This window comes from Cotesia glomerata, linkage group LG4 (genome assembly GCF_020080835.1).
Source record: "Cotesia glomerata isolate CgM1 linkage group LG4, MPM_Cglom_v2.3, whole genome shotgun sequence".
NCBI lineage: Eukaryota > Metazoa > Arthropoda > Insecta > Hymenoptera > Braconidae > Cotesia > Cotesia glomerata.
Window position 1 is genome coordinate 13,285,537 of NC_058161.1, and position 15,701 is coordinate 13,301,237.

Sequence of the window (15,701 nt, forward strand, 5' to 3'; positions counted from 1 at the left end):
TTGTTTAAGATTGATAATGATGAAATCATTATGATTTCCAAATTTTTGGGCATACTTTAAATGGCCATAACTTTCAAACTAATTAAAATTTATAAACCGGACAAAGTTTTTCTGAAAAAAGAGGCTTAAAGCTATAACCTTTTGTTCCAAAAGTTTTCTTCTAAAATCATTAACCACGAAGTATTAATTATTAAGCATTCATATGAAAGAAAGCCTTAAAAATTAAGAAACCGGATGGAGTTTATCTTAAAGAAGGGGATTAAAGCTACGATTTTTGTTCCAAAACTTTCCTCTAAGCCTAATAGTTACCCAGCAATCCAAAAAATCGTATTTTTTTCTCAAATCCACGCAAAACTCCAGAGATCGGAACCAGAAAAGTTAAAGTAAATTTTAAAACAATAATAATTAATATAAAACAGCAATCATAAATTTGTTAGCATAGTTACACTGTTAAAAATTTCTATTGTAATTTTACAAGAAATGTATTGGAAGCTAATAGGCAAAACATTTATTTAAAATTACAATCGGGTATAGTAATATTACAAAACATATATAGCTCTGTGAGGTTACTAATTTTACAAATATTTTTAGATTAGCCGTTTGTAAAATTACAATACTTTCCTTGAATTTTACTTGAATTTAAATAATAAAAAAGAAAGATTTGATTTAATATTTGTTGTCATTTTATTTTTATGAAGCGCTGACTAGATTTTGCATCTCACGTAGACCTAATTTTTACAACTCTGATGATATAAAGTGAAAATAATATTTATCCTAACTAAGAATCGAACGCGAGCCGCGCGCTTGCTAGACCGATACCTAACGCCCTAGGCCGTACGACCGATAGGTGATTCAACATCTTATTATTCTTATAAGCTAATCCTATGTGGTGATTGAGCTATATAGTTTATTATTTATTATTTACATTATTTGTGTTATTTTATGCTGTTTATTGATGGAAAATAACTAACTTTTACATTATTTATAATTCATTGAATATTATAAAAATCAAAGTCTAACATATACTCATTAAAATATATTGATTTCGAAATGATCGTTTGATCGTTCTAAAATCATTAACCACGAAATATTAATTATTAAGCATTCATAATGATCAAATTATCATATCAAAATTTTTGGGCAAAAAATGTTCATAACTTTTGAAAGCCTTAAAAATTAAGAAACCGGATGGAGTTTATCTTAAAGAAGGGGATTAAAGCTACAATTTTTGTTCCAAAACTTTCTTCTAAGCCCAATAGTTACCCAGCAATCCAAAAAATCGTATTTTTTTCTCAAATCCACGCAAAACTCCAGAGATCGGAACCAGAAAAGTTAAAGTAAATTTTAAAACAATAATAATTAATATAGAACAGCAATTATAAATTTGTTAGCATAGTTATAGATCAGTTACTTTGTTAGGTTAGTTTAACAAAGTAAAATGTACACTGTAACGTCCGTATTGTCGTCTCTATAATAAATATATACAGTAATATACTATTCAGGAGAGTATGTTTGTTCTTGTAGTGGTTCTTGGCTCAACTGAGTCTACTCTTAGTGTGTATATAGTCGGAAGGGAAGGCAGAAGGCAGACCCACCCGGAAGTCTCCAACTCTGATCGACAAAGTTCCATATATACACACAAATTCACGTATATATATATATATATATATATATATGTACTATTACTTTCCACATTTCCACCCTCTGGGTGAACTTCTCCACTAGGACCTTCTCCTTACCTTTCATTCGACCGGTCTTCTTTCCATATCTTAAGAAAATTTTTTTAGCCGCTAATAGAAAGCTTCAAGTCATGGAATTATTTTTAATGCATTTATAGTTTTCTTATACTTACTTTTAAAAATCACCAACTAAATTTTAGGATTATTTTCAACAACCTTTAAAAAAAAATTCCACCGAGTTTTTATGAATTTTTTAAAATTATAAAATTGCCAGATCATTTAAAACTTGTGATATCAAAACTAACGATTTAATGTAACTAATCGTTGGAATCGTTAATTTTTAGGCTACACTGAGAGAAAAATCTGGGTCTTTAAACTAGCTAAATCTAGTTGAATAGCATCACCACTATTTAATAGAAGTTTTTATACCTAAAATAATAAATTATATTGAACCCCAATAGATAGTTACTTAAACTATTTTTAGTTAAATATCGGCTTAATAGTAATCTTTATTAACTTTAACTGAGAAAACAGAAAAAATAATTGTTACAGCCCGGACCGGGAATCGAACCCGGATCTTTTGGTCAAGCACCAACGGCTCGGACAGTTAAGCTATCTGAGCCATCGTCCGTAACTACCTTTCAGTCACCTAATTATTTTTTGTTCAACACGATAGAAAAATATTTATTTAATATTTAATATTTATAAGATTCAAAAAAATTATTACTATTTTTTTTTTAACAATTTGGAAAATTGTTTTTCAACAAAAACGAAAAATTTTTTACAAATAGACGCCATTTTGTCAAAAATCAAAATTTTTCTTATTCCTTCCTCCAATACGTGCATTAATCTATCCTGTAAAAGAATTCACCATATTTTTTGATTTCAGATAATCCAAACCACCGAAATGGAGATCACCGCCAAGCCCCTTTTTTTTAGAGGTCGTTCAGAACATCTTCTACAGGAGCGGTGCACATTTATATTTTTACATGATTGACGCGCTATTGTATTCTTGAAAGTAGGCTCTATTTAAATAACCATCACTTGTAATTGATAATTAAAAACTGTGTCTAGAAAAAATTCATAAAAAAATGTTGTTTTTTTTAGCTTTGCAACTGCGTATAACCCCTTAAGAGAATAAGAAAAATTTTGTGGCCAGGATAGTCATATGATAAAGTCGGATTTTTTAGTGAAATTTAGTGTCATTGCAAAGGTCTTGATTTGAATTTGTGCCTTTTCAAGGTTTCATATTATTATCACCGATAGTCAATTTATTATGATATTTAGGCTGCACTCGAAATTATCTCTAGATACATAATTAATAAATTACCTTGGATCTTGTGAAATAATGAGATTTTTAAAGATATAAGCTCATCCCGATGTTACACTCATCGAGACTTCTCATTTTAGTATCTACATCAATTTTTCATATATTTTATATATTTATATATATTATATATATGTATATATGAAAAATATATTAAAAATACATGAGGGTACTCAAATGAAAGCTCTTAATGAGTGTAACATCAATATGAGCTTATATTTTTAAAATATATTATATATATATATATATATATATATATATATATATATATATATGAAAAATATCAAAATTTAATGTTATTAAATTTAAAAGAAAAATTATTTTTTAAAAATTGCATTTTTTCATTTCTAAATATTTTTTGCTATTATTTATTTATTTTCATTAGTTAAGAAATGACCTTGTATCTTGTGAAATATTGAGATTTTTAAAGATATAAGCTCATCCCGACATTACACACATTGAGACCTTTTATTTGAGTACCCACATCAATTTTTTATATATTTATATATATTATAAATATGTATATATGAAAAATATATCAAAAATGCATGTGGGTACTCAAATGAAAGCTCTTGATGAGCGTAACATCAGGATGAGCTTATATCTTCAAAAACGTCAATATTTAAGAAGGGTTTACATTTTTTCTCTCTCTCGCCCCCTATTGGACAAACGAAAGTATCTGTGTCATACTTGTACAACAAATGGAATCTTAAAACGCATTTTATGCATAAATAAATGAAAATTTTCCAAAAAAGCGCTTCGCTCTTCGATAGATAATTAAATTATTTTTTTTTCGAAATTTTATCACATACATGAGAAAAACACGTTTGAAAATCAACTATAAACCGCTCTTAAGAAAATACAGTGTAATTTAAAATTCATTATTTAATAACGCAAAATTTTATTAATTTATACCTCACAAGTACAGCAGTCACGTAGTGACTGCAAACTTGCTAGTGAATTTTAATTAACTAAATCCGTGGCGAAGTGGGATGTTTTATTCTTAACAGCGTGGACGGATCAGGGTTCGAGCCCAATCTCGGGTAAAATTATTATTATTTTTTTTTTTAATTAATATTCTCAAGCTAATATATATATATATATATATATATATATATATATATATATATATATATATATATATATATATATATATATATATATATATATCTTAATTTTATTTATTTAATTTTAAAAAAAATTTTTGGATTGAAAATTTATTGATTGTAGTTAACCTTAGCATTGTTCTTAAAAAAATAAATTAAAATAAAAACTTACCTTACACTGCTAATTCCCAGGATCCTAGATCAAGCCCGAGACTCGCCCAGTTAATATTATTTTTATTAAAAAAAAATAAACACTAAGGTACTGTACTGAGGTGTGACGTTGATCTTCAGCCGGTAAAGCTGAGCTTGATATTCAGATAATCCACCCGCTAGGTGCCGCCAGCTGATTGGAGGGAAGCCTTAGAAGCAGGACCTAGAAATAAGCGATAAATTGTGTATAGCTTTGATGTTGTTTGCTGGAGGTTAAAATCGATTTTACAAGTTTACTTAGAAATTAATTAAGGTTATGCAAAAATGTGCTAGAATATTTACAAGGTAAGTTTTAAATCTTTTGTTTTTTAATTATTGATATTATAATTTAATTTTTTAGAATTTTATATTACTATTATTAATTCTTTTTTTGTTACCTGGTTTTTTATAGAAGCCGTAGTTTTGCAGATTTGGAGATTTTGCCATGAATTTCTCTGGAACGTTTTACATACTAGTCATAGTTTTTTACGCTTGTGTGTAATTACTTGTACGAAAAGTCGGAGGTCTGAAAGAAGAAAATTTATATGTTACACATGGTGGTTTAGTCACAAAATTTAAGGTAAGTTGGTTTTTAATTATTTACTTGGATTTAAAGATAGTATTTTTTTTGTGAGGCCCGACGGGGCCTCACAAATAGTGAGGCCCTCTAGGGCCTCACAAAAAAATAAAAAAAAAAAAGTTTAGAATTTTTTTGATGATTTTGGAGTAAAAAATTGTAATTAAGAGTTATAACTCCTAAAATAATGATTTTAGGAGAAAATTGTAGCTTAGGAAATTTACTATAAAAAATGTTATAATACTATGAGGTTATTTTTAATATTTTAGGAGATATAGGAACTTTAGGAGTGACTAGGAAGTGGGAAATTAAAAATTATTTTTTTAGGAATTTTAAAAGTGGCTATAATTCCTAAAATATTGATTATAAGAGAAAATTGTAAGAGGAAAATTGTAGCTTAGGAAATTTCCTATAAAAAATGTTATTATACTGTGGGGTTATTTTAATATTTTAGGAGATATAGGAACTTTAGGAGTGATTAGGAAGTAGAAAATTGAAAATTATTGTTTAGGAACATTAAAAGTGGCTATAACTCCTAAAATATTGATTTTAGGAAAAAATTGTAGCTTGGAAAATTTCCTATCAAAAATGTTTGTATACTATAAGGTTATTTTTAATATTTTAGGAGATATAGGAAGTTTAATTTTGGTTAAATAATGAAAATATTAACAATTAGAATGTAAAAATGATCTAGGTAATGGAAAAAAGGCTCTAACTTCTTAAAATATTGATTTTAGGAGGAAAATTGTAGCTTAGAAAATTTCCTATGAGAAACGTTTGTATACTATAGGGTTATTTTTAATATTTTAGGGAATATAGGAGTGACAAGAATGTGGAAAATCAAAAATTATTTTTTAGGGATTTTAAAATTGGCTATAACTCCTAAAATATTGATTATAGGAAAAAATTGTATGAAGAACATTGTAGGTTAGGAAATTTCCTATAAAAAATGTTATTATACTATGGGGTTATTTTTAATATTTTAGGAGATATAGGAAGTTTAATTTTGGTTAAATAATGAAAATATTAACAATTAGAATGTAAAAATGATCTAGGTAACGGAAAAAAGGCTCTAACTTCTTAAAATATTGATTTTAGGAGGAAAATTGTAGCTTAGAAAATTTCCTATGAGAAACGTTTGTATACCATAGGGTTATTTTTAATATTTTAGGTAATATAGGAGTGACTAGAAAGTGGAAAATTAAAAATTATTTTTTAGGAATTTTAAAAGTGGCTATAACTCCTAAAATATAGATTTTAGGAGAAAAGTGTAAAAATAAAATTGTAGCTTAGGAAATTTAGTATCGAAAACGTTTTTATACTATGGGGTTATTTTCAATATTTTAGGAGTTATAGGAACTTTAATTGTAATTTTATCATGAAAAATGAACTATTAGAACCTATGAGATATAAAAGTGACTATAACTCCTAAAATATTGAGTTTAGGAAAAAATTGGGAGCCCAAAATTGTAGCTTGAGAAATTTCCTATAAAAAATGTTTTTATACTATGGAGTTATTTTTAATATTTTAGGAGATATAGGAACTTTAGGAGTGATTAGGAAGTAGAAAATTGAAAATTATTGTTTAGGAACATTAAAAGTGGCTATAACTCCTAAAATATTGATTTTAGGAAAAAATTGTCAAAAGAAAATTGTAGCTTGGAAAATTTCCTATCAAAAATGTTTGTATACTATAAGGTTATATTCAATATTTTAGGAGATATAGGAACTTTAGGAGTGACTAAGAAGTGGAAAATTAAACATTATTTTTTAGGAGCTAGAAAAAAGGATATAATTCCTAAAATATTGAATTTAGGAAAAAATCATAAGAAACCAAAATTATAGCTTAGGAAATTTTCTATGAAAAATGTTTATATACTATGGGGTTATTTTCAATATTTTAGGAGTTATAGGAACTTTAAGAAATTTAAAATTAAAAATTATTGTTTAGGAAGTTTAAAAGTGGCTATAACTCCTAAAATATTTATTTTAGGAGAAAATTGTAGCTTGAAAAACTTCCTATAGAAAATGTTTTTATACAGTATGTCTGTCTTCAATATTTTCGGAAATAGTATACACTCAAACAGTAACTATATCATAAAAAATGAAAAATTGTGATCTAGTTACTTTAAAAATGACTATCAATCTGAAATATAAATTAATGAAATATCAATCTTAGGAAAAAATCATAGGAATTAAAAATTGTAACTCCTAAGATTTCCTACAAAGAACATATTCATCCTATATGACTTTCTCCAATATTTTAGAAGTTATAGCAACTTTAGGAGTGACTAGTTAATAAGAAATAAAAAATTGTGATCTATTTACCATAAAAGTGGCTATAACTCCTAAAATATCAATTTTAAAAAAAAATCATAAGAATCCAAAATTGTAGCTCCTAAAATTTCCTACCAATAACATACTCATCCTATAGGCCTATTTTCAATATTTTAGGAAATACAGCAACTTTAGGAGTAACCAGATAACTAAAATTAAAAAATTATGATCTAGTTACTATAAAAGTGGTCACAACTCCTAAAATATTAATTTTAGGAAAAAATCATAAGAATCCAAAATTGTAGCTCCTAAAATTTCCTACCAAAAACGTTTGCATACTATATATCTATCTTCAATATTTTAGGAGATATAGCAACTTTAAGAGTGACTAGATAATTAAAATTAAAAAACTATGATTTAGTTACTATAATAGTGATCATAACTCCTAAAATATCAATTTTAGGAAAAAATCATAAGAATAAAAAATTGTAGCTCCTAAAATTTCCTACAAAAAACATACTTAACCTATATGCCTATCTTCAATATTTTAGGAGATATAATCACTTAAATAATCTCTACAAAGTACAAAATGAATAATAGGAATTTATGAACTAGAAAAATGGTTATAACTCTTAAAATATTGAGTTTAGGAAAAAATCATAAGAATCCAAAATTGTAGCACTTAAAATTTCCTACCAAAAATGTTTTAATATTATAGACTTATTTTCAATATTTTAGAAGATATAGAAGAAAGTAATAAAATCCACCAATTTTAGATGTACCCACTATCAATTCGAGCGTGTCCTGGCGACTACAATGAAGAAGAGCCAAAGCGCGTGGACGTTCCTACAACAGCGCGGTCAAACCAGGACTACAGTAACTTCGACATAATAAAAGCGACGCAATATGGCGCGCTGGAGCGAGTAACAGAGCTGATAGAAGCCGGAGCGGACGTTAACGAACCAGATTCGGAAACAGTGACTTTGCTGCACTGGGCAGCGATTAACAACAGGACGGAGATCGTGAAGTACTTGATAGCCAAAGGAGCAAATGTAGACGCGATTGGAGGAGAACTTGCCTCGACGCCGCTGCACTGGGCAGCTAGACAAGGTCACCTTGCGACTTTCTCAATTCTGATCCGAGCTGGAGCAGATCCTTCGCTGAGAGACTCAGAAGGGTTCGCTTGCATCCACCTGGCTGCCCAATTCGGACACACGGGCATCGTCGCATACCTGGTGGCCAAGGGGGTCAATCCGAACGACCCGGACCGCAGCAGCATGACTCCGCTGATGTGGAGCGCCTTTAAGGTCAACGGGTATGTAAATATTGGTTGGAGGCTGGACTTATCAAGCAGAGGCTTACTTGTCATGTAGCCAAAATTACAATTGCTTTTTCAGCCTTGATCCTACAAGGCTACTTCTAGTCCTAGGAGCCAGCCACTCGCTTACTGATATCATTCATGGAAACACTGCCCTTCACTGGGCGATTATTGCCAAGAATAATACAGCCATTCATACTCTGATCACTCATGGCGCTTCTTTGGAGATCGCTAATTTTCAGAATGAGACGCCGTTGACTCTTCTTGGGCCTCATATTGGCGCAGCCTGGCTGGGTTCTAAGATTAGTCATGAGATCAGGGAACGGCAGGGGAGATCAAGGGCTTGGTGTAGAGACAAGGTACAAATTTTAATTTTTTTTGAAACTTCCTTATCAATCAATAAATAGAGACCTCATTTTTCATTTTTACACTTATTTACTCATTTTTAGAAAAATTTAATAATTTTAGTTTTCCCGCTCTCTGTAAGATGGCGTTGCGCGACGGATAAGGAACTACGTCACTCGCCCGCGAAAGTTCAAATCAAAAAAATAATGTAAAACTTCGAATTTAAAATAACGAAAGTATTTCTACGTATTATTTTTCTATAGACATTCTTTACACTAGGAGGGTACTTAGATCTCCTTAAAGAATTTTTTTGATATTTTTAATGAAATGAAAAGAAAAATATGCATATAATTTTTATTTTTAATAAGTAGAGACCTTATTTTTTTTTTTTTTATTATTTTTTAGACTTATTTACTCACTTTAAGAAAAATTTAATAATTTTAGTTTTCCCGCTCTCTGTAAGATGGCGTTGCGTGACGGATAAGGAACTACGTCACTCGCCGCGAAAATTCAAATTTAAAATTTCGAATTTAAAATAACGAAAGTATTTCTACGTATTATATTTCTATAGACATTCTTTACACTAGGAAGATACTTGGATCTTCTTAACCCTATCACAAAAATCCACATAAGTTTATATAGGAATCCACATAGGAAAGTATGGATTCGTATAGGAATCCATAGGAAGTGTGGATTCCTAACGGAATCCACACGGGAACCTGTGGATACATGGATTCCTATATGGAAAATCCACATAGGAAATATGAATTTCTATAGGAATCCACATAGGAATCTGTGCGTTGATGGATTCCTGTATGGGAAATCCACATCGGAAGTATGGATTCCTATAGTGAATTTATATAAGTGGAATAAACATAGACCTTGTAAGAACGTGACTTAGGCCAGTGAGTAGCGTAGAAGACTGTCACCCACGAGGTACCGGGTTCAAGTCCATCAGACGCCAGCAGTTTTTTCATTAGATAAAATTACAAAATCCCTTTTCCGGAATTTATTTCAATTAAAAATTAATTAATAGCAATTACTTCATAATTATTTTTAATTTTTTAAATAAATTTTTTCTCGCCTGATTAATATGGGAATCTATGTAGGATCCTACCCTGAGTTCCTATATAGAAAACCATATGGGAATCTATCCGAAAACGCCATGTGGGAATCCAGGCTGGTTTCCCATTTGAATTTTTTTGATAGGAAAGTCACTTGCGGTTTTGAAATCCCGCAGATTCGATATTTATACTATATTAATGCTGTGTGTTTACCTACTTCAGTTATTTCAGCCAGATTTTGCGGAATTATTACAGAAAAATTACGAAACAAATTCAGAATATTTACGGCAATACAATAAGAATATTACGGAACATTAACAGCATTCAGTAAATGTACCGCATATTTACTGTATACTTATTTACTCATCTTTGAACTTTAAAATTCTTACAACTCTTACGCTTCACTTCCAATGATTCTTGATTAGAATGGAAAACGTAAGAATTAATGGAATAAAAATGAAAATTTTATAATCTGCACAGTTTTTATGATATGACTTTAAATGCAGCAATCAACAAAAAATACTAAATTTTTGCTATTTTTCAATTATATTCAGTATAATCGCGGCAAAATTACAGTATAACTTCGGTATTATTGTCTTAGAAATTTGCTTACAAATTCTAAGCTTAAAATTATCCATTGTCAATTACTAAAATACTTATTAATGATTTTTTTTCAGCGAATACGGTGGTACTGCATGGTCAGCACGCCCTTTATAGTATTCTATCTGATTGGATTAATATTTCAAAGCAATTTGGATTATCTGATAAAACTAGGTGCCTTCTTAGTACTCTATATTGCTGTTTATGTCGCTAAGAATTATCTATTTGACGAGAGACTGTTTCACATTTTACCTATGTCTATTTATCTTGCCACCAAGGTAAGTCTAAACTTTTAAATTTATTTTTAATTGACTACCTAAGAGTTGTTAAATTAATAAAAGTTTTGATTAAATACTTACAGATGTGGATATACATCACATGGATATTCTGGCTGGGTGTTCATGCAGCCTGGTACCTCTGGGTTTTGTTAGCTGGTGGCTCTGTTCCTCTCTGGATTTGTTTTATTCAGTCCTGGCGTGGAGATCCTGGTGTTATTTCGGCTACCCATGAGGATAAGTTAAATGTGAGTACAATTTTTTTAATATAACTCCTAAAATATTGAGTTTAGGAAGAGATACTATAGGTCTATATTCAATATTGCACGCCTCATAGCGCGAAGCGCGTGAGGTTGTGCTTTATACTCGACTCGTCAAGGTCAAGCAATTTTGTGATCTTTAAATGCCTCTATTACAATCATATTACACTTTTACAATAATATAAGTAGATGTACACCGAAAAAACACTTAAATTAAACCATCTTTTACTTTCTAAAATCATTTCATATTGCTATTTTGAAAAAAAAAAAAAAAAAAACGTTTTGAAAAAAATTTTACGTGGACGTCCGGATGTCACTCCATTTTGGATGTAACAACGATTACTCCCGGACAAATTGTTATTTCAAGACCGGACCTTTTTTATTAGTTTAAGAATTCGATTAACTGGATCCGTATTTAATATCAGTAGCCTAGTTTACGTATTTTTTTTTTTAATTGAATTTTTATTAAAATTCACTACGATACAACCGTACAAAGACAAACGAACTTTTCTTATTTGTCACGTGAAAACTATGGCGCCACTTGATCAAGCTAGATTTTTTTAGACTGCGTGCGCATATGACAAGAGAAAAGGGCGCCGAATCGGCGCCGCCGATATTTAAAAAAAAAATAAAAAATATGTAAGAAATTACTTAATTATTCTTTTTTTTAATCAATTACACAATTTATTTTTTTCTTAAAAAATGAATGAGCGTTATGAGGCATGCACTTTTGGATTTTCCAAACTTTTTTATGAATTATACTTAGTGACCAAATAACCATACCTTCTAAAAATTCCTAATTTAAAAAATTTCAGACAATAGTCGCAGTAGCAGAGACAGGAGGCTTTGAGCCTCAAGGATTTTGTACTAGCTGTTTAGTGCGTAGGCCAATAAGATCAAAGCACTGTTCATCTTGCGACCGCTGTGTAGCTCGGTTCGACCATCACTGTCCTTGGATCAACAATTGTATCGGTAAGAATTTTAAAATAAATTAAAAAAACTAGCAACCTTGCAGTTACTATCTTTTGTTAAATTGCATTGTACTTTCTTAAATATTGATATTTTTGAAGATATAAGCTCATCTTGATGCTACACTCATCAAGAGCTTTCATTTGAGTACCCACATGCATTTTTCATATATTTTTCATAAATACATATATATATAATATATATAAATATATGAAATATATGAAAAATTGATGTGGGTACTCAAATGAAAGGTCTTGATGAGTGTAACATCAGGATGAGCTTATATCTTAAAAAATATCGTATATTGACAAAATACAATATAATTTCTTAATTATTGACATTTTTAAAGATATAAGCTCATCTTGATGTTATTCTCATCAAGAGTTTTTATTTGAGTACCAACATCAATTTTTCATATATTTTATATATTTATATATATTATATATATGTATGTATGAAAAATATATAAAAAATGCATGTGGGTACTCAAATGAAAGCTCTTGAAGAGTGTAACATCAAGATGAGCTTATATCTTTAAAAAAGTCAACAGTTCACAAGATACAAGGTCATTTCTTAATTATGTACCTGTTGATTTTGCTTATTCTCTGAATAATATTTTTTTTTTTTTTAATCCAGGCGCGTACAACCACAAATACTTCCTGGGATTCCTAATATCTCTCCTGGGTCTGTGCTTCGTGATCTTAGCAGCGACGATCCAGTACTGGAAGTTCGAGTGCTGGTCAAACATGGCCGACGAGAAGCACCCGGACAATTACTTCGTAGCAGCAGCGACTTGCGACGCCTGGGTAATGTGGATCGCTGCTAACACAGGTCTGCACTCTTTATGGGTCGGTGCGCTGCTGATGTGCCAGCTGTACCAAATAATGGTCCTGGGGATGACCACCAACGAGAGAATGAACGCCGGAAGGTACGAACACTTCAAGCACGGGAACCCATTCCATCGCGGCGCGCTCCAGAACCTTGCAGACTTTTGTAATATCAGTTTGTGCGGGATCCAAGGAAAGCCAAGCTCTGATTGGCTTAACAGCTTTGATGTTAAAAAAAGTGTCGAGAAGGTGCCGCTGTTGAATACTAAAGATACTTTTCAATATGTTTAGGATTATTATTAATTATTATAATTATTAATTAAGAAGTTCAATTTAATATTAATTATTATTATTATAAAAAAAGTTAAAGCACGTACCGGTGCTGGTTTGATCGGGATGAATTTTTGATATTGAATTATTGATGATCAATCTTGGATATATTTTGTTGGACAGATATAATTTAGCCACAACTCGTAAACTGACCGGCGGATTAAGCTCAAATTCAAACTGTATCTCGGTATTGATTCATAGAATAAGTACACTGAGTTTCATAAAGATCGGTCAAGAACTTTAGGCGCAATCCTGCTTACATGCCGCGTTCTCTTCCGTAGATGTAAACTTTTCGGCTGATTAAACATATCCAAAAATTTTCTTTAAATTGCGACGTCCTGGCTACAATATCTACATTTCTAAAGAAATCTTCCTAAAAAATGTTTTAATTATTATATCTCGACAACAAAACGATAATGTGCTACTTTTTATGTAGATTTCTTTATAAATCTGTTGCAGAGGTTCTCTTGTAGGAATTAACATCAAATTTTGCTATAATATGTTTTTTTTTATTGAGTTATACCGAAAAATAGCTCAAAAGTTTATATATGTGATAGAACCGGGGTGTAAGCACGATTACGGCCGGAATTCTTTACGGATCTCGGTCAAACTCAATACATTTATTCTATCAACGAAAATCTCGGTCAAGTTTGAAAAAGGGGCAAATCGGTCCATTAGTTTCAAAGTTGTGGGTAAGAGAAAAATTTTTTCATTTTCATTAAAATATTAATTTAACGAGATTTTCCCAAATAAATTAAAAAGCATAATTGATAACTAAATTCTGGCAATTGTTATTTCAAAGTTCATGTAATTAGCTTTAATTTACCTTATTATAATTTCTTTTTAAATAATTTTAAATATTTTTTCTCCAGCTTATAAAATCAGCAATATGAAAAATAATTATTTTTATGTGATTATCCTCGACATAACTGCATAACTAATTGTATAAAAATTCCTTGTGCAAGCTATAGATCATTAAATAAGTGACAATTTTAATTATTAAATGTATAATTTCCCTTAAATTTATAAATTTTACAAACGTTCTAAAGGTAGTATCAAATATTTAAACTATTATGTGCTGAAATGGATAAATCTATCTTTCTATATCAAGTGTGGCTTTTTTAAAATTAATTTTTTAATAAAGTTAGTCATTTTTTTTTTAACATTATAAATTTTGGCTCAATGAAACATTTAAAAATAAAATAATTCCAAGATTGATTAAATGTTCCAATAATAAAATATTTAATAAATAATTATGATAAAATAAATGAAAGATTAAAAATGACAGCATATCAATCGTGTTTATTCTTACTAAAGAATAATTAACGTTCTGCCCGATTTAACTCCGCATAGTATTTAAATCCAGCGTTAATCAAAAATTTATTTTAAAAAATGTAAATATTATTATCTACTAAACAAATACTCAACTTGTTTTTAATTACGCACAATACTTAATACATTCCATATTTTAAATGTTAGAATTAAGCGGAGGTTTATCTAGTCAGGATTTAATAACCATATAACCGATAATCTAATTAATAATTAATAATTAACAATTAATTATGTATAATACACATTTGTTATTTATATTCTAAGCTTTTAAAAAACAATCCATTTATTATACATATAAATATTATACTTACGCATTCATTTTTTTTTTTTTTGGGTAAATGTCATTAGTGTTTACCCAACATTTATTATTTATTTAAATTTTTTTTTATAATTAATATACTTTTAATAATTAAGAATGACTCAAGATTCTAAAGCTTGTAATTTAACGCCTGAAAATGTTAATCCAAATGTAATAAATCCTCTTAAATATTATTTTTGGTATTTATTTAAATACTTTATAAAATTTTATAAATATATTTTTTGGTTATTTTAGGGCGAAAATACTTTTCAACTTTCGAAGAATAAATTGTATTATTAATTTTATTATTTGGTAAGTAATTTTTTAAAATTATTCTTATAATTAATCTTTATTTTTTTTATTTTTTAGAAGTTCTATGAGTTATCTTATTTCTTCAGAAGATATTTTATCTGATCCAAGAGTCAAAAATTCTGAACAGGTAAAATTTGAAAGCTGATTTTAAATGTAGAAAAGGTAACATGTGCTTGAGCAAGATTTAGGTGCCAGTTAATAATTTCTTGAGCAAAACCCCTAGTTGCTAGTGTTTTTTTCTACATATGGGTCTTGATCAAGTTCATGTAGAAAGAACTGCTTCAAGATTTATATATAACTAGCTCAAGACATCTTGAGCAAGAATATGAGACAAGTCTAATGCAAGGTGCATTGAAAAACTTTCTGATGGATTTTTTGAATCAGAAACTCACAACAGACATTTACCCGTGACTTGCTCAACATTTGCTCAAGATCCGTAATTCTCAGTAATTTGTTCATTTCTAAAGCATTTGTCAACCAAAAACTAACAGCAAATTTTGAAGCGTGACTTGCTCAAGATTTGCTCAAGATGCATCATGCATTATATATTTTATAGCACTCTTTCCCCTCCACTACTTGAAGATGTATTGATTCAGTGGTGGGCATTTTAAAATAA

General features: G+C 29.4%; 2 protein-coding genes and 1 long non-coding RNA gene across 4 annotated transcripts in view; 2 read left to right on the top strand and 1 right to left on the bottom strand.

Annotated features, from left to right (window-relative positions):
* Nucleotides 1-4,813, bottom strand: part of LOC123263572 — a 50,607-nt gene extending 45,794 nt beyond the window's left edge. Inside the window, exons 1-2 of the mRNA XM_044726460.1 lie at nt 4,700-4,813; nt 4,285-4,485 (exon numbers count right to left, since the gene is read on the bottom strand). The gene's annotated coding sequence lies outside the window, so the exon portion shown is untranslated. The remainder of the gene's footprint in view (nt 1-4,284; nt 4,486-4,699) is intronic.
* LOC123263523 (palmitoyltransferase Hip14) lies at nt 4,746-13,766 on the top strand. 2 transcript variants are annotated; one of them, XM_044726368.1, is made up of 7 exons: nt 4,746-4,881; nt 7,932-8,470; nt 8,529-8,832; nt 10,560-10,760; nt 10,844-11,005; nt 11,833-11,989; nt 12,623-13,766. In XM_044726368.1, the coding sequence occupies exons 2-7, from the start codon at nt 7,932-7,934 to the stop codon at nt 13,102-13,104; spliced, it is 1,845 nt and encodes a 614-aa protein (XP_044582303.1). In that variant the 5' UTR covers nt 4,746-4,881; the 3' UTR covers nt 13,105-13,766. The 2 variants fall into 2 exon arrangements, with proteins under 2 accessions (XP_044582303.1, XP_044582304.1); XM_044726369.1 differs by having other exon boundaries at nt 8,553-8,832.
* A 559-nt stretch (nt 13,767-14,325) lies between these two features.
* On the top strand, nt 14,326-15,212 carry LOC123263644. The gene is made up of 3 exons (XR_006509197.1): nt 14,326-14,944; nt 15,029-15,063; nt 15,143-15,212. It is a non-coding gene; the product is annotated as an uncharacterized LOC123263644 (long non-coding RNA).
* Nucleotides 15,213-15,701: the final 489 nt, after the last annotated feature.